This window comes from Vigna unguiculata, chromosome 5 (genome assembly GCF_037176805.1).
Source record: "Vigna unguiculata cultivar grain cowpea cultivar isolate G323 ecotype 2 chromosome 5, ASM3717680v1, whole genome shotgun sequence".
Taxonomy (NCBI): domain Eukaryota; kingdom Viridiplantae; phylum Streptophyta; class Magnoliopsida; order Fabales; family Fabaceae; genus Vigna; species Vigna unguiculata.
In genome coordinates, this window is record NC_140796.1 from 52,615,322 (window position 1) to 52,638,652 (window position 23,331).

General features: G+C 34.4%; 5 protein-coding genes across 7 annotated transcripts; 3 read left to right on the forward strand and 2 right to left on the reverse strand.

Moving 5' to 3' along the window:
- The first annotated feature begins 1,004 nt into the window (after nt 1–1,004).
- LOC114184930 (histone H3.2) lies at nt 1,005–1,655 on the forward strand. Its single transcript, XM_028072340.2, has one exon. The coding sequence runs from the start codon at nt 1,121–1,123 to the stop codon at nt 1,529–1,531; it is 411 nt and encodes a 136-aa protein (XP_027928141.1). The 5' UTR covers nt 1,005–1,120; the 3' UTR covers nt 1,532–1,655.
- An 846-nt stretch (nt 1,656–2,501) lies between these two features.
- On the reverse strand, nt 2,502–3,087 carry LOC114184046 (histone H3.2). The gene has a single exon (XM_028071280.2). It carries the CDS (start codon nt 3,021–3,023, stop codon nt 2,613–2,615), a length of 411 nt encoding a protein of 136 aa, XP_027927081.1. The 5' UTR covers nt 3,024–3,087; the 3' UTR covers nt 2,502–2,612.
- Nucleotides 3,088–7,973: 4,886 nt separating this feature from the next.
- LOC114185955 (IRK-interacting protein-like) lies at nt 7,974–10,344 on the forward strand. Of its 2 annotated transcripts, none has more exons than XM_028073945.2 (2): nt 7,974–8,473; nt 8,710–10,344. In XM_028073945.2, exons 1-2 carry the CDS (start codon nt 8,231–8,233, stop codon nt 10,222–10,224), a joined length of 1,758 nt encoding a protein of 585 aa, XP_027929746.1. In that variant the 5' UTR covers nt 7,974–8,230; the 3' UTR covers nt 10,225–10,344. The 2 variants fall into 2 exon arrangements, with proteins under 2 accessions (XP_027929746.1, XP_027929747.1); XM_028073946.2 differs by having other exon boundaries at nt 8,244–8,483.
- A 1,812-nt stretch (nt 10,345–12,156) lies between these two features.
- Nucleotides 12,157–16,424, reverse strand: LOC114183392 (ZIP metal ion transporter family). 2 transcript variants are annotated; one of them, XM_028070406.2, is made up of 13 exons: nt 16,207–16,424; nt 15,801–15,859; nt 15,566–15,658; nt 15,367–15,456; nt 15,150–15,231; nt 14,658–14,713; nt 14,458–14,514; nt 14,198–14,238; nt 13,466–13,533; nt 13,090–13,146; nt 12,883–13,000; nt 12,490–12,535; nt 12,157–12,405 (listed from the first exon to the last, which is right to left on the reverse strand). In XM_028070406.2, exons 1-12 carry the CDS (start codon nt 16,268–16,270, stop codon nt 12,490–12,492), a joined length of 831 nt encoding a protein of 276 aa, XP_027926207.1. In that variant the 5' UTR covers nt 16,271–16,424; the 3' UTR covers nt 12,157–12,405. The 2 variants fall into 2 exon arrangements, with proteins under 2 accessions (XP_027926207.1, XP_085529126.1); XM_085673000.1 differs by having other exon boundaries at nt 16,135–16,417.
- Nucleotides 16,425–18,982: 2,558 nt separating this feature from the next.
- LOC114185785 (UDP-Glycosyltransferase superfamily protein) lies at nt 18,983–20,981 on the forward strand. The gene has a single exon (XM_028073701.2). The coding sequence runs from the start codon at nt 19,107–19,109 to the stop codon at nt 20,547–20,549; it is 1,443 nt and encodes a 480-aa protein (XP_027929502.1). The 5' UTR covers nt 18,983–19,106; the 3' UTR covers nt 20,550–20,981.
- The last annotated feature ends 2,350 nt before the right edge of the window (nt 20,982–23,331 follow it).

Sequence of the window (23,331 nt, forward strand, 5' to 3'; positions counted from 1 at the left end):
AAGTACATATCACAAAGTATACAAAAATTAATATCACTAAACTTTTATACAATTGCTTATTAACTATTCACCTAACATGGTTATGGGGTGGACAAATCTATGTCTAAATGGACTAGCTCTTTACAGTTTGTTTTTTAACTTACTCCTCTTGCAGGTTAATCCCATATCTTCTTTTATCTATTGCTTTCATTTGTAATTTAGTAATTTTTAAACAGATGAGCAATATTTAAAACAATTTGTATTTTAATTAAAATTCAAAATTCAATTTTACCTAAAATTGTTCAAATATATTAAAATTTAGCCATAATATAACATTTATATATTTATATTAAAACATTCAATTGTTGTAAATTTCATATGTATTAAAATAAACATATGTATTTTGTAATACAATATTCTATAAAAATATATAAAGAATTTTTTCTTTTTGTGTTCACATTTTAAAATATTAATTTTATTCTTTAAAATATAATTATTTATTAAATTTTTGATATATTTTACTTTATTTATCAATTATTATTCTTTCATCTTTTCTGATATATTTCATTCTATTTTTAATAAATATAATTTATTTTATATACTAACTTACAATATTATTATCTATTAATATATTTTACTTATAATATTATCATCTATTAGTATAATATTACACATATTTAAAATGTGTAAACACACGTGTGCAATGAAAAAGTGATTACGCTGATATTAATAACAGGAATAGTCAAGAAAGAATAAATAAAAGTAAGAAAAAAAAATTAAAAACTATTATTTGGTTAAACAAACAATAAAATGAAAATTATTAAAACAGAAGGAAAACAAAATCCGCTACAGAAATGTACTGCATGTATTTAATAGGATTGTGGCGCGGATCGCGATCCGTGCGAGGATAATAGAAAACACACAAATCGTCGATCCATATGCTCATCAACGGTTGGAATTTTAGGTTTTAAAGATTCTCTTAATTCTCCCAAACCTAAAAGATTTCAAAATTCCCCCCTACCTGTGTTCATTACCTATATACCCCCAAACTTCACCTTAGTCTTTTACACCAACGTCAAATCCCTCAAGCGTTTGCGCAGAATTCAGAATTTGATAAAAGGGTTTTTGGTGTGAGAGATCAATGGCACGTACAAAGCAAACCGCACGCAAATCCACCGGTGGTAAGGCGCCGAGAAAGCAATTGGCAACGAAAGCTGCTCGGAAGTCTGCTCCGGCCACCGGTGGAGTGAAGAAGCCCCACCGCTTCAGGCCAGGAACGGTGGCTCTGAGGGAGATCAGAAAGTACCAGAAAAGCACTGAACTTCTGATCCGAAAACTTCCATTCCAGCGACTGGTGAGAGAAATTGCCCAGGATTTCAAAACGGATCTCAGGTTTCAAAGCAGCGCCGTCTCTGCTCTTCAAGAAGCCGCTGAGGCTTATCTCGTTGGACTCTTCGAGGATACTAACCTCTGCGCTATTCACGCCAAGAGAGTGACCATTATGCCCAAAGACATTCAACTCGCACGCAGAATCAGAGGCGAGAGGGCTTAAATGTAGAATTTGCATGTGGCTAAACTTGGATAGGGTTTATGTGCTGTTTAGTTCAGATTTTAGGTTATGAAATGCTCTGTAATGTGCTTGAAACTTTTTATCGAAAAATTCGTTTTATTTCTAACATATGCAATATAGTAATTTAAGAGAAAAGCAAAGTTGAGTAAAACTTAGGTATGGTTTTCTTGAAATGTTTACTTAGTCAATGTTTCACCTGAGTTATTTTATCATATCTTTCCACATAGCTGGGTTTCCATAATCTATATTACTGATTATTGAGTAAAATTGTATTCGTATCAAAAGATAAATTTTCAAATCAGATTATAATTTTAATAAGCAAATTGTGCACTGTAAACAAAACTAATTGTGTTTGGCGATCAGAAAATAGTTAATTACTTGTTCAAAGATTATTTAAATTGTAAGAATTTATTAAGAAAAGGTTTATTAGTCGAATACAACCACATCACATAATCCTAAAACTATTCATGGTCTTATTTTGTATCCGTAACATTTTTTATTTTTGTCACAATGTTTTTGTAAAATTATGTTTTTCTACAAATGTCACGCTTACAAATGTTTCTAACAATCCTAAAATTATGTTTTTCTGTGTGATGTCACGCTTAAAATGAAGAGACCCGACGATTAACACATATCAGCCTTACTTGACCACACAGGTTCGACAAACTCGACTACCCAAACAGATGAGACAAACCTATTCATTTTTTGAAGGGTTTAGGGTAGATAAACCTTGTAAACCTATTCACTATAAGATACAATAATGAAGAGAGAAGAATATCTATTTTGAGACGAACTAAAGGTTCAAGCATACCTTCTGTTAAAACTATTTCTAACAGTAAATGAAACAAAGGTACAATCCATGCAATCTATGAAAACTTTGTAATTCAATAAATAAGATATAACAGTTCTGCATAAAATGGAAAGATAAATAAATAATAATCAATGGAGACAATTTCAATTTTAACTAGAAACCCTTCATTTTCTTTCATCTACATTTAAGCAACTGAATCCATGATTAAAGACAGTCTAAACAATCCTAACAGAGACAGAAGATTATGAAAACTCAAGCTCTCTCGCCCCTGATTCTGCGAGCAAGTTGGATGTCCTTGGGCATAATGGTGACGCGCTTGGCATGAATGGCGCAAAGGTTTGTGTCTTCGAAGAGTCCAACAAGATAAGCCTCCGCAGCTTCCTGCAGAGCAGAAACCGCACTGCTCTGGAAACGGAGATCCGTTTTGAAATCCTGAGCGATTTCTCGCACCAAACGCTGGAACGGAAGTTTTCTGATCAGCAATTCGGTGCTCTTTTGGTACTTTCTGATCTCTCTGAGCGCAACTGTTCCCGGCCTGAAGCGGTGAGGCTTCTTCACGCCGCCGGTTGCCGGAGCAGATTTTCTGGCTGCCTTGGTGGCCAGTTGCTTCCTCGGAGCCTTGCCTCCCGTGGATTTACGCGCAGTTTGCTTGGTTCGCGCCATTGGTGAGAAGAATTAGTGCTTGTTTAGCTGCAAAATCACTTCCAGATCCAAAATTGTTTGTTTGTAGTGTAATGGAACTATATTCCAAGGAAGATTTATACACACGACATAGATGATACGATATATCTGAGCCTTCCATTTTTAATTAATCTACGGTCACAATTGCGATCCATGTATACTTAAATGAACCAATGAGATTCGATTGTTGAAGCGGCAACTTTAATTTTGTAGCGTTTGTTGTTTCGTTTCATCGGAGAGCGCGGGCTACTTCAATTTTTTTTTCAAGTTTAGATATTATTGTTGAGGCCCAGTGATATCTATTATTGTGAAACAACTACAAATACTTCCTTCGAATTTTTGTCATTGAAACAACTACAAACGTTACTTTTCTGGCTGATTCTCTCTGCACCTCCATTATTTATTTCTTCACCCTGTACACTTGAAAATTCTAATTTTACTCTCTACTTTAGAATTTTCATTTTGAGTTTTGAAATTACTTTAATTTGTCCGAAATTCAAACCAAATTACTTTAAAGTTTCCGAGTTGTCCCGTCCTGTTCCTAGTTGGGGAGACTCTACTTCAACTAACCCATGTGAAGGTGAATTTGTTCCAAGAACTTCACCATTAAGCCACACGTATTTTGTTTTTTCATATTTGTTACATTCGATGGTTCATCCACAATCATACAAATCACAATAGCTTCTGCACAAACCTAAGACCACTGCTAGGAGTAAAAGAAACAGCAAAATGCAGTGTGTTTGAAGACAACACGATTGAGTGGTAACTAAGCAACACATGTCTATACAGAGAAGAATGCAACAATTAAGGCGAAACATGGAAAAACAAGAACAAATGATTTAACGAGGAGGACAAGGGTAGTACTATATAGTATTATTATAGTATATACAACGTAACTTCGTAGCAACTGCTACTTCAGTTTACAATACGTTAATCCGAAGAAGGGATACACAAAAGGATAAAACTTTGTTGTGATTTTATGGAGGACAAAAAAAGAAGCATGCAATGGTGGCTGATAGCGGTAGGAATCCAAGAGCACTATATAAAGATAAAGACCCATAAATCCAAAGGTTTTGGGTTGAGAGTGATGTCAATGTTTTATGTAGTTGGACTCAGGTCTCATCGGTGTTTGTTCTCTTCAGTAAAACCCCTTCCTCTATATACCTAACAAGATGGTGTTTACTATTCATTCCTTAATTTTTACCCATAAAGAGACAAGGAAATTGGAATGATGTGTTTCTTTCAAGCTAGCGAGGATGAGTGAAAAGAAAGAATAATTTGGAAATGGTAAGGTTTGAAGTGGTACGTAAGCATTAGTAGTTTGTAGTGAAGTTAATATGAATGTATGTGTGGGTCTGTGACAGAGAGACACAGTTCCGTGGTGTTTTGTCTGAAAGTCGAGAGAGGTTTCCCTTTTGTGTGCAAGCTTCGGATCTTGCCAGCCATTGTCACACTCTTTTATAATAAAATTCCTATGGTTGCTAAAGATGCCAATTATTGAAGAATAGACCGAAAGCTACGTGCTCTGGTGTGTGTGTTGCATGAGTAAACCTTACGCCATTGTTCATCCATATTTGGTCCCATTTCACATCCATTTTTGAAGGACCATGGTTCAGAACGAAATTGTTAGGTTTTTTCATTGGATAATGATACTATACTAACAAATTTTTCTTACAATATGAATCGACATATTTTAAGTCGATTTTGAATATAAAAAAAATAAAAAAATAAAAAATTACTTAAAAACTGATAATTCAGATTGTGAGATAAAATTGTCAAAATTTAATTGTTATAATATAATTTTCTTTTTTTATTAGGAAAGATTCTACAACACCGATGAATCATAAACATGACCTAGAAAACTTAAAAGATATTATTTTTAACTCAAAATATTAAAATAATAAGTGTCTCAAAATTCTTTTCTCAAGAAGAATTTGTTTTGATATTTTTTTGGTAGGAATAAGTTAAGGGTGTCTAAGTTTTACGTTAAAAAAAATGACAAAGTTAAATACAATGAAAAAATTTGTAAACCAAATTTTTTGAAGTTTTGGGTTAAATAGTAGTAAAATATGTCATTAGAATAAAGGTACTAAGATAGCTCCTTGATGTTTATTTTCAAGCATGGTAAGTTATTAAACTTTCAATTTCAAACACAAAATATGTAAAATATTTGGAATATGATCTTGCTGAATACTTTGTTGTTCCTTTTCACATATCTGTTGCACCAATCAACTCAAATTGTGACATCATAAACATCTTTCTCTTAGCATTAAGCAAGTGAAACAAAGGTGCCATTTTTTAACTCCAAAAGTAAAAACTGGTCCTTCCAATGAAATAACTCACCAATAATTAGTGTCTCGGTGAGAAACTCTCAGTAGCCATGAAAAACAAAAACAGCATCAAGAAGAGACAAAGTAACATTTTGAAAAGGAAACAATGTATGTGTAAAACTTTTTGTCATTCAATCCTTACTACGCCGGAAACATGCTAAATTAGTCAAAGAATCATTATAAACAGACCAATGAATCCAATGGTTCATAATCTACCAACTATGAATTGGATTCTGGTTGAAAATGAATCTCCTCCAGCTTCACTTAAAGCAAATTGCAAGACTCAAAAAATTAATTGAACTGTAACCTAAGTATCAACTTTAAATTTAACTCAATTCTATAAAATCATATTTTTATAGAAGATGGGATTTTCAACGCATTCACGTCCAGACAAATATATCTCGAGTGTAAGACTAAATATTAATGATTGATCTGATAGCGGTTCAACAGTGAATGAGATGATGGGTTCAACCAACAATAAATTTGACTAGTATAATTTTCGTATGACTCTAAAACCTTTAAGAACTGGACTTTAAACATAATTCAACCTTTCAAAACCAACTTGTAAGATATGGTTTGAACCCATATACCATATATCTTATCTTTAGTCGATGTGAGATTTTCAACATCCAAACTTAGTCATTAGTGACTAAAATTGCTTGTGGACTATTTATCTCAACTATCGTCTTTCTCAATTTTGTAATTCATATATTATGATATGCTACCAAAAACAAATATTTGATCATGGCCCTTGAACCGCTGCTTCAGCAACAACTGTATATGGATTGACTTCAGTCTGCTAAACCTTAAACCATTTAGCATTTATTCAGCCAATCGAATTTTAAGTACAAAAAAAAAACACCGTTTTTATTGAATGTTGTAAGAGCATCCTATGATTCGTTGGGTGGGAACAAACATTATATTTGGTGGTTAGGAGAAGACTGAACTTAGTCAAAACCAAATACATCTGTGTTCCAAAGGATAGCTAAACTACCTGCTATGTTTTCTTTAGTGGTTGTGAAATGTTTGTGTCGTATTCCTTGCTCAAAGAAAATACAAGAATTTAATCAGGCATCTACGCTAATGCTATCAAATAAACAAGAAAAGACACTTTTTGCATGTGTTTGTTTAACAAATCCTACTAACTTCCCTGGCTGGGTTAGGCTTTGGGATCATAATTGTCATAAAATAATGTGATTGAAAGAAAAAGGGTGGTCACTGTCTCAACGAACTCCTCCTCATTAAACAATTCAATTGTCCTACATGGAATTCCATTTCCAATTATCCAACCAAGAAAACCTTCTTCAATTTCAAAACTACCCTATGAGGACTTGTACTTATATATGGCCTCACCAGGGCATTCTGTAATTTTCATTTCTCAAAGATGCTAACCACTTGGTCCCCACTCTGCCTTTCTGTCTTGTAGGATTCCTTGTCTGCAAGTTTTTGGATTCTTTTCAACCTTTTGCTTATTTTCCTTCTTTTGGCCCAAAAAACTGAACCCTTGCACGGCTCAATATCACTTCCACTGCTTGGACAATATTAACCTCACCCACTTCAACTCTCTAATGCTGATCAAATGTGAAACAAAAATACACAACATAATGTAACATTACTTTCCCTATCTCTGCATCATAAACACCTTTAACTGCTCAAATTTGAGGTCAACACATGAATTAGCTTATTGGTTTTCCAGTTTTGAAAATTCCCAATGACCTTTGGTTCCATTGACAGGTTTACCATCTTAATTTTCATGAAGGGTCACCAAGATTGCATGGAATAAATGATTGGACGACAAATTCAAATCCGTTTCTAAACTTTAAAAATAATGGATATAATCTTCTTTACCTAATTATGTTAAACAGTGTTTTAACCTCACTATTCTTCTTCTGGGGTTAAGACATTTAGCTAAATTTTTCATTCACCTACTCCTCATCACTGTCATATAAGGAGCAAGTGAAGTGTTTGATGGCTTTTTGAACAGTTCTTTGTAGCAGGCAACATATTGAAGTCACGATTACACTCGAAAGGTAAATGAGTGTTAAAGCAACACTAGGTTGAAAAAGTCTCCAAATTGAAAGCTGAACACTACTTCAGCTTAGGTATGATGAGGCAGCATATATAGTGGAAGAAATGGAACTTCCCATTACCACCTAATTCAGCTTTCTGGTAATTTTCCTAACGTGTGGGCATTTAGGTAAACTCAATTCACAGTGCTGCGATGCACCCAGAGTCAAAAAGGTGTAATCTTTGGTGTAGACCAATGCCAAGTAAATCACTTTCAAAGTGACAAAATCAAAAAATGAAAATTTATCAGTGAGTTTAGATTGACTTTTCCGATGTATGTATTCTCAATTTTTTGACAGCAAACTAACCAAGAATGCAAAAACTACAAATGGTAACTTTTGGCTTAACATGGAACCAACATTTCAAGATGCTTAACCAAACACACACACATCATGTACCCTTAGATATAAATAAGAAAACATGATTATGTGGTTAAAAGTTACTTATCTCAAACTCTTGTACCAAAAAGGAAAATTACTCCTATCTCTCTCTGCTCTTCACATGTGCTCACCATTAGTTTTCTTACGAGAACAGAGACAAAGCTCACTTCATTGGGTTTGAGACGTGACCCTTTGTATACCTCTGCTTCTCCAATATCTCATTCTTACCACAGATAAATAATAGCCATCAAACCAAATCCAGCCGTTGGATCCCACCACTTGAAAACCCGTTTTGTTCTTTTTCACTTGTCTATTAAAATTTTCAAGGATATCAATATTATTATAGTGCATATATTATCTTCTCGGCATTTACATTACATGCTCCACTCTGTTCTTTCCTCTGTTGTGCCTCATGGCTGCAACTGCAACTGCAACTGCAAAAAGTTTACAGAGCCATAACAACCAAAGCGTCAACGGCAACAACCCTGACATAACAAGGGAAGAAATTCAAACCGCCATAGCCAAAGCAGTGGAACTAAGAGCCCTTCATGCTGCATTAACGCAAGGAAGTAGCCCAGGCACAACCAACGTTAGATTCCCTTCACCTTCCCCTGCTTCTCACTTCTCTGCCCAAGATTACCCTGTTTTCACACCAGTAAGAATATGTAATTTGCTTCATTATTTTTTGGCATTCATCACTTTTTACACTATGCATGAAATATATTGAAATGAAAACATAAAACGAGAATTGGGTTTGACCTTTTTCTTTTAGCTTTTCATGGAAACATTAAAAATTGTGCCTCAAGTACTCAACTTTTTAGGACTTTTGCTCTGTCTAGCTTCTTCTTTTATGTTGAACAATTGGTCTCTAAACGATAGAATCGTTGGCAGAGTTATGAAGACGAGGCACATCAGAACCCAACAAGGAGTAGAACAGTATCAGAAAGTTGGGATGAGAATGGTGTAGATGGAGGGAACAGCATGGCTCCCTCAGATTACAAGGAGAAATCAAGTTCAAGAAAGGGGCTACCTTTTGGATTTGGCAACCATGATTCTCACATGTGTCCTGCTGATGATGCCAAATCTGTGAGTGGTTCTTGTACAAATCATATCACTGTTCTTCAAACATCGCCTGCAAATGACTACTTCAAATCCAGGAGGAGAAACAGTTCGGGGGATTTGAGGCCTTTGTCTTCCTGCAATAGGTGCAATCCTGCTGTCATAACTACTGAATATGAGAACACAAGGAACAATAGGAGTTCCAACATTGTTGTCCCCCTCACAGATTCTCATGCTTCTTTTCAAACCCAGCCAAAAAGTAAAGGTGTGATTTCCTGGTTGTTCCCTAAGTTCAAGAAGAAGCATAAGAATGTGAGTTCCCCGGCAAGAACAGAATCTGAGGAAGTCTCTCAGGTTCTCAAGGACATGAGAGTAATGTCGGTTGAGGCACTGAAGAGGGAACTGATGGAGGCAAATGAGAGTAGAGATGCTGCTTTGATGGAAGTTTCTGAGATGAGATCTTCTCTGGGGGACCTGAAACAAAAGCTTGAGTACTTGGAGAGTTACTGTGAAGAGTTGAAGAAAGCTTTGAGGCAAGCAATTCTCAGCAAAGAAACCACACATTCTGAAAAGTTTAACAACTCTCCCCATAGAGGAACACCCTTTGATGGAAATGGGGAAAATTTGATGCCTGTGAGTGAGGATGTTATGGTTGAGGGCTTCTTGCAGATAGTGTCAGAATCAAGGTTATCAGTGAAGCAATTCTGCAAGACCCTTATATGCCAGATTGAAGAAAATGATCAATCTTTGATGGACAACTTGAACTTGCTCCTCCAACCATATAGACTCTCCTTGAATTCCAAATACTCAAAGGCAGTTTTATACCATTTTGAAGCCTTCATAAACCAGGCCTTCTACCAAGACTTTGAGAACAGTGTGTTCCAGAAGAATGGCTGCACAAAATTCTTAGACCCTCGACAGCATCGTCAAGCACAATTCTCATCGTTTGTTGCACTTAGGAATTTGAGCTGGAACGAGGTGCTGAGAAAGGGGACTAAGTATTACAGTGAAGAGTTTAGTAAATTCTGTGACCAGAAAATGAGTTGCATCATCACTACACTGAATTGGACTAGGCCTTGGCCTGAACAACTCCTTCAGGCTTTCTTTGTGGCAGCAAAGTGCATATGGTTGCTACATTTGTTGGCCTTTTCTTTCAACCCTTCATTGGGAATTTTAAGGGTTGAAGAGAACAGAAGCTTTGATCCTCACTTTATGGAAGATCTGGTTGCTGATAGACAGAGATCACAAGGTTCAAACAGGGTTAAGATCATGGTGGTGCCAGGCTTCTATGTTCAGGATAGGATCTTGAGGTGTAGAGTTATTTGCAGGCACAAATCTGCACCCTAAACTAATGTAACTTGGAGATTGGTTTAATTTCACTGTTTATTATAGTTCATTCTCCTTTCTTTAAGTAAGTTTGTAACTATCCAAATGTATGCAGTAATAATGAATGATCGTTCAAAATGATTACACCTGTTACTAACCAAATTCTGGGTGCTGTATAATGAGGAGGTTGATTCACAAAATAATATAATAGAATGCTCATATAGGATCAACTTAGATTCACTCTCCTTATTTATATTTTTCATTCCTTAGTTTTTTATTCACTTACCGACTTTACTCTCATTAATAGATGATCTTTCTACATTAGTTTTCAAATTCAAGAGAATGAAAAACACTTGTCAAACAGAGTTTAGTCAAAAGATGTTTGATTTTAGGTAACAAAAATTTGGTTCTCCAATCAAACAAAGAATTACTTCTTAATATGTTAACTTATTATCCTAATCTCATCTAATCTATATGATAAGTTTGATTTATCAGCTTTTATATTTTAAATATAACAAACTCATAAAAGAAAAAGGTAATAGGGCATATTCATTTTCGTTGTCATTATTTTCAAGTAACTAATATATATATATATATATATATATATATATATATATATATATATATATATATTTGAACTCACTTTTAGCTTTATATTTTCATTTTATTCTCTTATTTACTTCCATATAAAAATGCTATTTATAAATAAACTCTTCTTTATTATATTCTATATTTATTTTTGCTTAACATCTTTGCTCACAAATAAAAGAAAGCATATATTAAGAAACTTAGTCCAAAACAATTCAATTACCTGTTGCAATTAATATTATGAACAAGAGTAGCTGAGAATCATTTTACATTTTTCTGTTACTGTTAGCGATTAAGAATTTAAATGACGAAGTTGCATATTGGGGAAGGGTGATGTGTGTATTATTTTAAATTCAAAAGTGGGGTCATGGTAACAAGAGAGAATGATACTAATAAACAAAGAACATTTTGTTAAACGGACTTGAGTTTTCTGATGAAGCAGAGGGAGAAAGATGACAGATTGGGAAAAAAAGCTGCTCTCAAGAGAGATATGATAAGGAACATCGTAAATGGTGAAAGATTCCTCGCGGAAAATCTATTAGGGACCATGAATGAGTTTTTAATTTGGTCCACTCTTCCTAAAAATAATCAATATTTGTTAGTTCACAGAGAATTTGGCTTCTCGTAAGAAAAAATAAATAATAAAAATTAGAATCATATCTTAAACCTGACTCCACTTTTATAAAGTAAGAAGAAAAAAATTGATAGGGATTATTTTTTTACATTTTTTTGTTAAAAGCATCATGAGTGTTACTTTTGATTTTTGTTTTTTTGTGTTTTTACATTCTGGCATATCATGTATTAAAAGTCTCAACGTGGTAATTTATATTCTTTTAAAAATATCATTGGTTCAACCATCGTATTTGTTTTAAAAGTTTCCACAACCACTGGTCACAAGCTGAGATATACTAAACGGAATTCACATCTTATTTCACTAGCATTTTGCTAGGATAGAAAGGGAATTTGAGAGGAATCAATTGAGAAAAAAAAATTAAGGAAATATTTATTAATGTGATTTGTGCATAAAATTTTGTAATGTAGGAATTGATAGAAATAGTAAGTTAATTTGATTTTATTTGTTTGTTTATAAACAAAGATGAAGTATATTTTGTACATATACTATGGTGTTTCCTTTAGAGTGAAGTCCTTCACCATTGTTACTCAATACATGCTTGCCGTGAGGGGAGCACTTATTTTAGAATATAATGCTTCAATTTTGCTAGCATTGTTCAATAAGCCTACTTTAGAATTAAGAAATTAAATGCTTGATATCAAAATGATATATTTAGTGCTCGTTAACATTCGAATTTATGTTGTGACTGGGCGTTGTAACCCAATGCCGAAATGTATTAACACAACACAGTATCAGCAAATTGTGCAATTTTAAAAGTCCAATCTTCGTTGATGATACACAGTATACAAGGTGGTTCGGTTAAAGAATCAAAGGGGGATAATCTTATTCTTGTTTTTTTGTACATTAGTCTATAGGAAAATCCACAATCATAGGTGGAATGCATCCCTCTACACTGATGTCTGATTGATTGCTATCCTAGACAGATTAACTGTGCATTACTGTTCCTTTCGCACTCTCAGACCCCTTCTGAAGGAATTTTGCTGCAACCAATGATAGAATCATGAGACACGTCACAATGAGACTTGAAATAGTGACATTCAGAAAAGAGAAGAAGTTTTTCCCACCTACAAGCTCAAGTCCTCAGGTAAGCTGATACTTAGAAAATACAGGCTGCACATTCAGCAATATTAACCAGATAAGAACTCAACAGCAGAAAGGTGATAGAGATACAAAAGGTCTAAAAATAATGTTTTGACGTGTTTGTACCAAATCTGGTAACACTAACATTTTAGAAAGGAAGATACTAAAGACCTACTGTTGTCTGCACATCCACAAGAACACTATTGATTCTTATTACGAGTTGCTAATTAATATGCATATTAATTTACTCTCTTTGATAGATAGAAATGTGACAGTGAGCACTTATATGCATTAAAGATCTTCCCTACGTAGCAATAATAAAAGAAAATATATCCTCAGCTCTTGAGAAACTATTTCATCAGAAATGAGATTCTGACCTTGCAGACATGAAAGCCATCCCCAAAAAGACAGCCTTAACAGATTGCTTCTGTCCGGCATAATCAAAAGCCAGAGGCAACATTTCATGAAGCGTCAAAAAAGCCATAACTCCACCAACTGTAATTAATCATCATAGAATAAATCTGGACAATAACGTACATTCTAAAAATCTCATCGTGACATCTAGATCCTGTATCATTGCATACCTGATCCGAGTAAACCTTCCAGAATCTCAGGGCTTAAGCTGCTAGGGAATAGATAGGCTACAGTGAGAGAAAATAAATCATCACAATTAGTTTGACTACACAATTCAAACATATATCTAAGAAATCTTGAGTGCCAACAATATAATGAATGTACATAATTAAAACATAAAATCCAACTCTATAGTACAGATAGAGATTCAATGGATAAGGTCGAACACTTGAACTGCGTAACGCATACCCTACCTGATCCCTAATATTGAAGCATGACATGCTTCTTCATTGTTATAATACCACATCACTTTAATTCTTGCTTTCAGGTTCTTTAAAAAGAAAATCAAAGTCTATTGGGCTAAGCAACATACATCAGATGATATACCTACAATTATCACTCCCAGGGGTTCAGCAAAGCCAGAAAGTGATGCTAATTTGAATGCCTGCCATTTACTAGAATACATCCAGAATAAAAAGGTTATTATTCAATTTAACATGGTTATTTGCACAAATTCATTTAACATAGCAACAAGAATCAACATTTCAGATTAAGCAATTATTCCAGCAGTTATTATACCACAGAAGGACATCAAGATTTGCAAATATACACTGTAACCCAATTTTCATAAGAATTTATCATGATTTGTATATATAGGTACTATCATTTAAATCAAAAAATACCCTCAAGCTTCTTGACCTTAGGTTAGTCTCTTTTTCTGTTGCAGAGAAAGTGAACAGAAAAAAAAAAACCTTCTACCGTAAAACTACATAGCATTATCGCCACAAAATGAAAGGTTTTGGTTCACAAAAATAGCCATCCTCTCTATTCTCACCATCAGACACTACGACCACTACTGGACATAAATAAATAAACCTAAAATATTAATCATATACATCAGCGCAAAAAATTGAGATAACAATTCCAGAATCATCTACTCAGAGCAATATTTTCCCTCTAGTGTCTGTTTTTATATGTATGAATCAATATTTCATGCGCATTTTTCAGCCAGAGTATATAGGACATAAACCCTTTACGCTTGAATATAACCACTGTAATTTGTCAAATGTAATTACAACAAATACTAGAACCAACAAGAGCCCTTAAGATCATTATTACCTTTGTGTCGCAAAATAAACAGGTAGTGCAACAGCAACACCCTACAAAACAAAACATCGATAAATTACAATAAAACATATACAGCATTTTAATTTATTTTTTTCAGATTATAATGTGGATAGTAAAAGATGTCAAACTTAAAAAAAATGAAAAAATAATATAAAGACAAAAAAAGCATCGAGGATTATAAGGAATTACTTCGTTATTAATTTAACTGTATCTGGAGTAAACAAGTTTCATCACAAAAAGAAAGTTTATACCTCTGGGATATTGTGCAAAGCAATGGCCAATGCCAAGTTGATGCCAACACGGAGGCCCTGTTGAAAAAGCGTATCACAAACATCAAATTGACATGACATTAACAAGTATATCAGGGAGGATGTAACATGAGTATTGCTTCAACAATTAATGATATAATGTGACAGATCAATATGCACATGCAATCAATAAGTTCATATACCTTCATGGATCCAAGGAACACTGCCATTCCTTCTGGAAAATTGTGCAAACTTATGCCTAGTAAATGCACAAAAAAAAAAGTAACAGAGAACTCAATGAACAGTGAAAACTAAGAGAAAAAGAAAAGTGAGAATTGAAGTTGATCAAGTCTCAAAAGGAACTTTTAACTACTGAATACCAAACTCCGAGAAATTCAAAAGAAAATTACTTTCATATTTCTCAAATATTTTTGTTCCAGAAAGAACTGCATTGTAAGAAAAACATAGGTTTGAAAGTACCCAGACAAAGGGTTCACATCACAATCATACCTACTGAATTGAAGTTGATCAGGTCTCACAAAGAACTTTTAACTACTGAATACCAAACTCCGAGAAATTCAAAAAGAAAATTAATTTTCATATTTCTCTAATATTTTTGTTCCAGAAAGAACTGCCTTGTAAGAAAAGTATAGGTTTGAAAGTACCCAGACAAAGGGTTCACATCACAAACGTACCTACGGCTGTAACAATTCCACTGAATAAAACCTGCCGGCGATGCTTTTTCATAGTATCCTTGCCTCCTTCATCTCCATTTTTCTAATTTCAAGCATGTCATCACATCTATCAAAATATATATCTATGTAGATATTATACATAGCAGCCCCAATGCCACTTTGCAAAATCAACATTACAGAGGCAGCAGTTATTTGTAAGAACAAGTTCATTAAAAACCTTTCTGCCCTTGACATCAGAAGTGGGAGCAAGAGTTGGCTCTGGGATAAAACTGGCCACAACACCAAAGAATATCACCCCAGCAAAAAACTACATGAATGAGAAGATAAAACAATTGCTCAGAACTACTAGGAAAGAAGACAAAACAAAAGAATAAACTATTGCTACTTTATGATGGTGGCAGAAGCACACATCCTACCCAAAGGTTGCCTTTCAAGAAGCCCAGTGAGTTCAAAGCATTGTGAGCCAAATCAAAGAACGATATGCTGAGCATCAAACCAGCAGCAAAACCCTTCATGAAGTGGAATAATTTCAGAAAGCATACTTGAGTAAACTAACCAACAAATGGAATTTAGAAACAGAGGGGTATAATGATTATAAATCAATCAATACATTCTAGTAACTTAAAAAAAAAAAAAAAACACTAAAACCACCTGTAGTAACCCGAGCATCTTCAAATTGGGAGTTTGATTGACAATCACAAAAAGCGCACCTGTTTCACAACAACCAACAACTTATTACAATTACGCACAAAAAAACGCAACGAAAATACACTTCAAACTCAAAAGACAAATGGATAGAAAACAACTGAGGATAAGCTTTCATCAAGGGCAGGAACTAACATAAATAAATAGAAAAATGACCAATTGAAATAACAATTAGTATTCTGAAAGTGTGAAAAACAGTCTGCAACAGGTTTGCGACAATAACACAACAAATAAGCAACTGAAACAACAATCAGCAATCCAAGAGACTTCACTGACTCACCAATAGTTCTAAACTTACAATGCATGACACAATAGGAACGGTGAAGCTAAGTGAAAGAGCCGAGAAATGTACCGAGAGAAGTGCTGACACCACCAACAAGTGAAAGAGCAAGAGCTACTGCAACCTGAGAATCCATGCCTCAACCTCAACAATGTCGGGTGAATTTAGCGTTAGGGTTCTATTCGATTGGGTGACCTAATTAAACGATTCTTATGAACTAATTTTCAGAAACAGAAGCCAGTGATGATGATGACACACCCACTCACTGGACTCACCCTTACCCATGAATGAACCACGCCGTATATATATTTTAATATTTTATTTTTATTTTATGTTAAACTAGTATTTACTTTTCCGTTTAATTCGAGGTGTATTTTGATAAATAAATGCAGGGTTGAAAAAACAATCATAACATAACTATTCTTTAATCAACATAAACGTCATTGCTCACGAAAAAAATATCCACAATGATCACTAATTTGTAAAAATCAACGCTCTAATAAATAAATTTGGAAACTCTTGAATTTTTATTAAATTTTATGATTTATTAAGTATTTAAAATTTTTCAGAAAATATATCGTTTGATTTTTCTATGAATTAAGTAATATAACTATTAACCAATGGGACCATTATTTTTCCATTTTACTTAATTTATAATTTAATAAAATTATAAATTGTAGAATAAATTATAAAATTATATGTGTTGAAAGTAAAATGATGAGATAACAGTCAAATTATTTAGTTAACAACCACACCGCTAAATTAACAAATGTTAACTAAGAAATTTTTTAAGATATAGACAACAAAAACAAAAATTTAATAACGACTTAATTAAGTTTGTTTTCTTTAATTGGGTAACTTTTAAAAAAATACACTGTTGATTAAACTCAGACTATTTTACAAATTAAATTTATCTACTTTATAACAAGTATTTTGATAGGATTAATATATTTTTAAAAAAATGATTTATAATATAGAATAATTAAAAAACAACATATAAATTAAATTAAAAATGAAAACAAATTATTTTATTATAAAATTATGGATAGTTTTTACTATACTTATTTTATTAATTTGAAAACGGCGTGAAAACAAAGCAAGAGAAGAAAATTGAAAATGTTTTCAAGTGGAAAGCTGAAAGCAACAAAATGGATTATTCCTTTTATTTTTTTAATATATTCAGTTTCACTCTAGTCTATGTCGGTATATTACTCTTTTGCAATAAATAAATCACTAGTTAGAATCTTGAGATTATATTAATAAATTATTTTACTCTATACCTTCGCAGAAAAATACTTTAATACTCTTTTCAAACATTTTCAAAACCGGTTAAGTAGATTATTAAGAAACAATTTGGTTTAATTCAAAAAATAATTTTAAATATGGTTTGCGTTGGATGATTTTGGTTTATGTTAAATGAATTTGTTAGATCGTTTCACAGCTATACAATGGTAAATTTATTTATAAAAAACAGTTAACTTTATTTGTCTAATGATTTTTTGTTTCGGTATCATATTATCATATTATGTTCTTTCATCTTGAGTTTGATTTGATTGTTACTGGATTTTTTTATTCAACCAATAGTGAATTAACCCCCTCATCAAGTTTTCTCTTCATCATAAAAAACAATTTCAATGTTATACAGTTCACAAGAAATTGAATATTTAAAATGAGTTTTATGGAATTACTTTTGGGTGAATATTTATCAAATTGTCAGCAACAATATGATTTTTTTTTAACTCAATTTTGTTTATTTATTGTACATATTATTGACAATTGTTAGACATTTTCTTTTCATATATTACATCTTTTTTTCGCCTAAAACTTCCATTATTTTGTTGTAATAAACATGAAAAAAATAAAAGGAAAAATGTTTTAGATAAAAGAAAACAATTATTTGATTGCATTAGAAAGGTATTAGATCAATCATGAGTCTTAATCTATTGAAATATCTTTCAAAAACATATTTTTATTTCATTTTTTTTGAAAGGTATTTAATTGGTTGTCCATAATCGATATAATATGAGTATATATTAAAAATTAGTTGCGTAATTAATCTATTATATCTTTGACATATTACATCAGTACATATTAAATCGATTGTAAAATGATATAATATATGTTTCTGAACTGAATTAATATATGTATTTTGTACTAATGCATATATGTCTTTCCATATTTATTGATATCTTCTTTAAAATTTAATCAAGTATAAGATAATTTGACAAGCTATATTTCAATCACTAATATAGTGTGATAATGTAACAAGTAACACCTCAATCATTATATAAATTATTGATGTTTAATTAAAAATTGAGAATGTATAAGTTTTGAACAATTTTAAGAATTTTCAACCATAATTTGTTTTTCTTTTTAAACTTAAACACATCTATCTTAGTTTTATCAAGTATAACCATGTCATGCAACTATATTCATCTACAAAAGAAATAAAATAATTGTTTGGCCATAATAAAGACACTTCAAAAGGACCACACACATAAGAATATGCAACATGTAACAAACCTATAACTTTCATATGCATGTGTGATTTAGAAGCATTTATTGATTGTTTACAAATGAGATAATCTTCACAATTTTGATGAGACATAGAAATACTAGAAAGTTCAATTACCATTTCATTGTACTAATCGTTTTAAGCCATTGAAAGTTAAATGACCAAACGTCACATGCCAAACGCGAGACTCGTAGTAGTTTTGGCAGCCACTTACGACCACTAACTAACTGTTTATTTATTTTCTTATTTGGTTGGTCAGGTTTTGGTATAAATTAATATTTTATCGAAATATAATATTTTATTAAAAAAAGTAGTTATATAGCAGAAGACTAAAATAAGCAATGTTGTTCAAACACGTAACCACTTCGATCGTCAAAACAGTTAGTTGGCTTTCTTTTGACAGAAATTGACGCAAAAAGTGTGGAAGAAAGAAAGAAAGAAGCTCCAAAGAAAGAAAATGGCAGAAGAAAAAGAAGAGGTTTTGCTGTTCCCGTTCATGGCCCAAGGACACATCATCCCTTTCCTTGCATTGGCCCTGCACTTAGAGAAAACACAGAAGTATCACATCACCATTGTTAACACCTCACTCAACATACGCAAGCTAAGATCGTCTCTTCCACCAAACTCTTCCATCACTCTTTCAGAAATCCCTTTCACTCCCTCCCAACACGGTCTCCCTCCCAACACAGAGAACACCGACGCCATACCCTACAACCTCGTCATTCGACTCATCCAAGCCTCCACCACTCTCAAACCCGCCTTCACAAACCTCCTACGCAGCATCCTCGTACAAAACAAAAACCGCAAGCTCCTCGTCATCGCCGACATCTTCTTCGGGTGGACCGCCGCCGTTGCCAAAGAACTTGGTGCCTTCCACGTCATCTTCAGCGGCTGTGGCGGCTACGGCCTCGCCTGTTACTACTCCCTCTGGCTTAACCTCCCCCACCGCCGCGTCGACCCAGCGCAAGAATATTTCACCTTGCCGGATTTTCCCGAAGCGCGTGACATCCACCGCACGCAGTTACCGAATAACATCGCAGAAGCTGATGGCTCTGACGCGTGGTCGTTGTTCCAACAGAAGAATCTCTCCGGGTGGGTCGACTCGGACGGGGTTTTATTCAACACGGTGCGCGAGTTCGACTCGGTTGGACTGGGGTACTTCAAAAGAAAACTGAACCGGCCAGTATGGGCAATCGGACCAATTCTTTTCGCGGGGTCCGGTTCGCGCGGGAAAGGTGGCGGAATCAACCCGAAGCTCTGCACGGAATGGCTCGACGCGAAACCCTTCAAATCGGTTATTTTTGTTTGCTTCGGCTCCATGAACACGATATCCGCTTCGCAGATGATGGAGTTAGGTAAAGCCTTGGAACGGTGTGGGAAGAGTTTCATCTGGGTTGTGAGACCGCCGATCGGGTTCGACATAAATTCGGAGTTCAGAGAAGATGAATGGTTACCCGAGGGTTTTGTGGAGAGGGTTCGGGAATCGGGGAAGGGTTTGGTGGTTCGCGATTGGGCGCCCCAGTTGGAGATTCTGTCGCATTCTGCGGTTTCGGTGTTTCTGAGCCACTGCGGGTGGAACTCGGTGCTGGAATCGCTGAGTCAGGGGGTGCCTATTCTGGGGTGGCCGATGGCGGCGGAGCAGTTTTTTAACTGCAAGTTGTTGGAGGAAGAGGTTGGGGTTTGCGTGGAAGTTGCGAGAGGGAAGAGTTGTGAAGTAAAGTGTGAGGATATTGCGGAGAAGATTGGTTTGGTGATGGAGGAGACAGAGAAAGGGGTTGCGATGAGGAAGAAAGCTGGTTATGTGAGGGATATGATTAGGGATGCTGTGAAAGATGAAGATGGATTTAAGGGTTCTTCTGTTAAGGCCATGGATGAGTTCTTATCTGCTGCTCTGTCCTAAAAAACAACATTCTGAAACAGTAATTCATGTGCTTTCATGTCAACCAGTGTTGTCTATGAGTTAAACAAGGTAAAGAGTTATAAACTCATTGGCTTGGTCAACAAAATCGCGATTTTGTTTGTATCTGGGCTCTGAGATTATCCTCTGACATGTTTTGCGGTTGTTGTACTAAGTTCTGTTTGTGATTCCTGAGACTCTAAATAAGGTTGATATTCCTGGGAGGTGTAGGTTAGGTTCCAAGATATTGGGGTGAATTGTGGCAAGTTTTTAATTCAGAAAAAAAAGAAAAAAGGTTCTGTTCTTTTAGATGCATACATAACTGGATGTGCCGACATTTTGGATCCAGGGGAAGGGTAAAATTAAAAACGCAGAGGTGAAGGAATATAATTATATGTTTGCATATATAATGAGAATTTTCTTTTTTACATATTAGTCACTACTTAAAAACAATATTATAAATTTTTTTCTGCCTTATTTTCTGATAAATAATTGTCAAAACTAAGAATGAAAAGGAAATATAATTGTAAAAACTAGGAACGAAAAATATAACTATATATACACAATAAAGTGGAGCATGTGCGTATTAAATTCTGTCTGATTGCTGCAAGTCAAAACATTGTTGATGGTTTTAGAAATGTTAGGCTTTGGTACCAAGATCTGACGGGTGGTTGCAACGGTGAAACAAGTTTTTAATTAAGGAAAATGATATTTCAACAAAAGTATTGGAGAAGTTTTTTATAATGGTGACGTGGCAGCGATTTTTTTAAATTTTTATTATCAAAATGTAAGTTAGCACGTGCGGTGGGAAAGAAAAGAAACTGAAATTAAATGTAAATTAGAGAGAGAAAGTGAAGAAGAGAGAAAGGGGAAAAGTGAGGGTGCGAAGTGAGAAAGCATTTCGAGCGAGAGAGAGGAAGCAAGGTCGCCAGAGTTTCCGGTTCATTGAAAGCGTGTCTCCAGCAAGCATTTTGTCGTCGTTAGTGGAGGATAGTTACAGTTTTCGGGTAGACTATCCAGAAGACGAAGCTTTTGGAGTTGGTAGTGTTTTGCAAACTCTGCGGCCACCTTCCTTCGTCGGCGGCAACCATTTGCTTGGTATTGTCCCTATTGTTCGTCGTATCAAAACTTAAAGTGGTTTATTCACTAAAACTATGTTAAACATCGTTTTGGGGAGTACTGCAAACGTATGTGGGGAGTTACAATACACTGTATGTTTAAAATGTTCCAGCTTTCACTAAACTCAATCAAGTGTACCATTCTGGAACATTGAACATTCATTTAGTCTCTCAAAATGTAATTTCTATCATCAAATGAACATTCAAAGGAGCATTTGCCTAAATTCAGTATAGGGAAAGCACAGTACTGTAACCAAAGTGGGGACTTACTCATTAATATGTGGGGAGTTACATGTATGTTTTTGCCAGTACAACGCGGACTGGAGTGAAGGTCATTTATATACTCAATTTGGATAATTGTTCATTCATTAAATGATTTCCAAAGTCTTCTTCATGCACCCAAGCTCCATGAACTGATCTGGGATCTTTGTCAAACAACACAAAATCGAAATAACAGATATCAAAACTAAGTGGGGAGTACGGAATACCTATGTGGGGAGTAAGGAATACCTATGTGGGGAGTTACGCACAATTTTTTGACTGTACAGTGCAGACTTGAGTAAAGTTCATTCATATACGGTAATTGCATCATTGCTCTTTCATTCAATCATTGACAAGGTCTTCTCCATCACCCATGGTCCATTAACTAAACTGGGTGCTTTGATGAACAAGACACAAACCAAATAAAACAATCCAAAACTAAGTGGGGAGTAAAGAATAACTATGTGGGGAGTTACGCACAATTTTTTGACTGTATAGTGCAGACTTGAGTAAAGTTCATTCATATACGGTAATTGCATCATTGCTCTTTCATTCAATCATTGACAATGTCTTCTCCATCACCCATGGTCCATTAACTAAACTGGGTGCTTTGATGAACAAGACACAAACCAAATAAAACAATCCAAAACTAAGTGGGGAGTAAAGAATAACTATGTGGGGAGTTACGCACAATTTTTTGACTGTACAGTGCAGACTTGAGTAAAGTTCATTCATATACGGTAATTGCATCATTGCTCTTTCATTCAATCATTGACAATGTCTTCTCCATCACCCATGGTCCATTAACTACACTGGGTGCTTTGATGAACAAGACACAAACCAAATAAAACAATACAAAACTAAGTGGGGAGTAAAGAATAACTATGTGGGAAATTGCGCACAATTTTTTGACTGTATAGTGCAGACTTGAGTAAAGTTCATTCATATACGGTAATTGCATAATTGCTCTTTCGTTCAATCATTAACATTGTCTTCTCCATCACCCATGGTCCATTAACTAAACTGGGTGCTTTGATGAACAAGACACAAACCAAATAAAACAATCCAAAACTAAGTGGGGAGTAAAGAATAACTATGTTGGGAGTTGCTCACAATTTTTTGACTGTACAGTGCAGACTTGAGTAAAGTTCATTCATATACGATAATTGCATCATTGCTCTTTCGTTCAATCATTGACAAAGTCTTCTCCATCACCCATGCTCCATTAACTGGGTGCTTTGATGAACAAGACACAAACCAAATAAAACAATCCAAAACTAAGTGCGGAGTAACGAATAACTATGTGGGGAGTTACGCACAATGTTCTGACTACATAGTGCAGACTTGAGTAAAGTTCGTTCATATACGGTATTTGCATCATTGCTCTTTCATTCAATCATTGACAA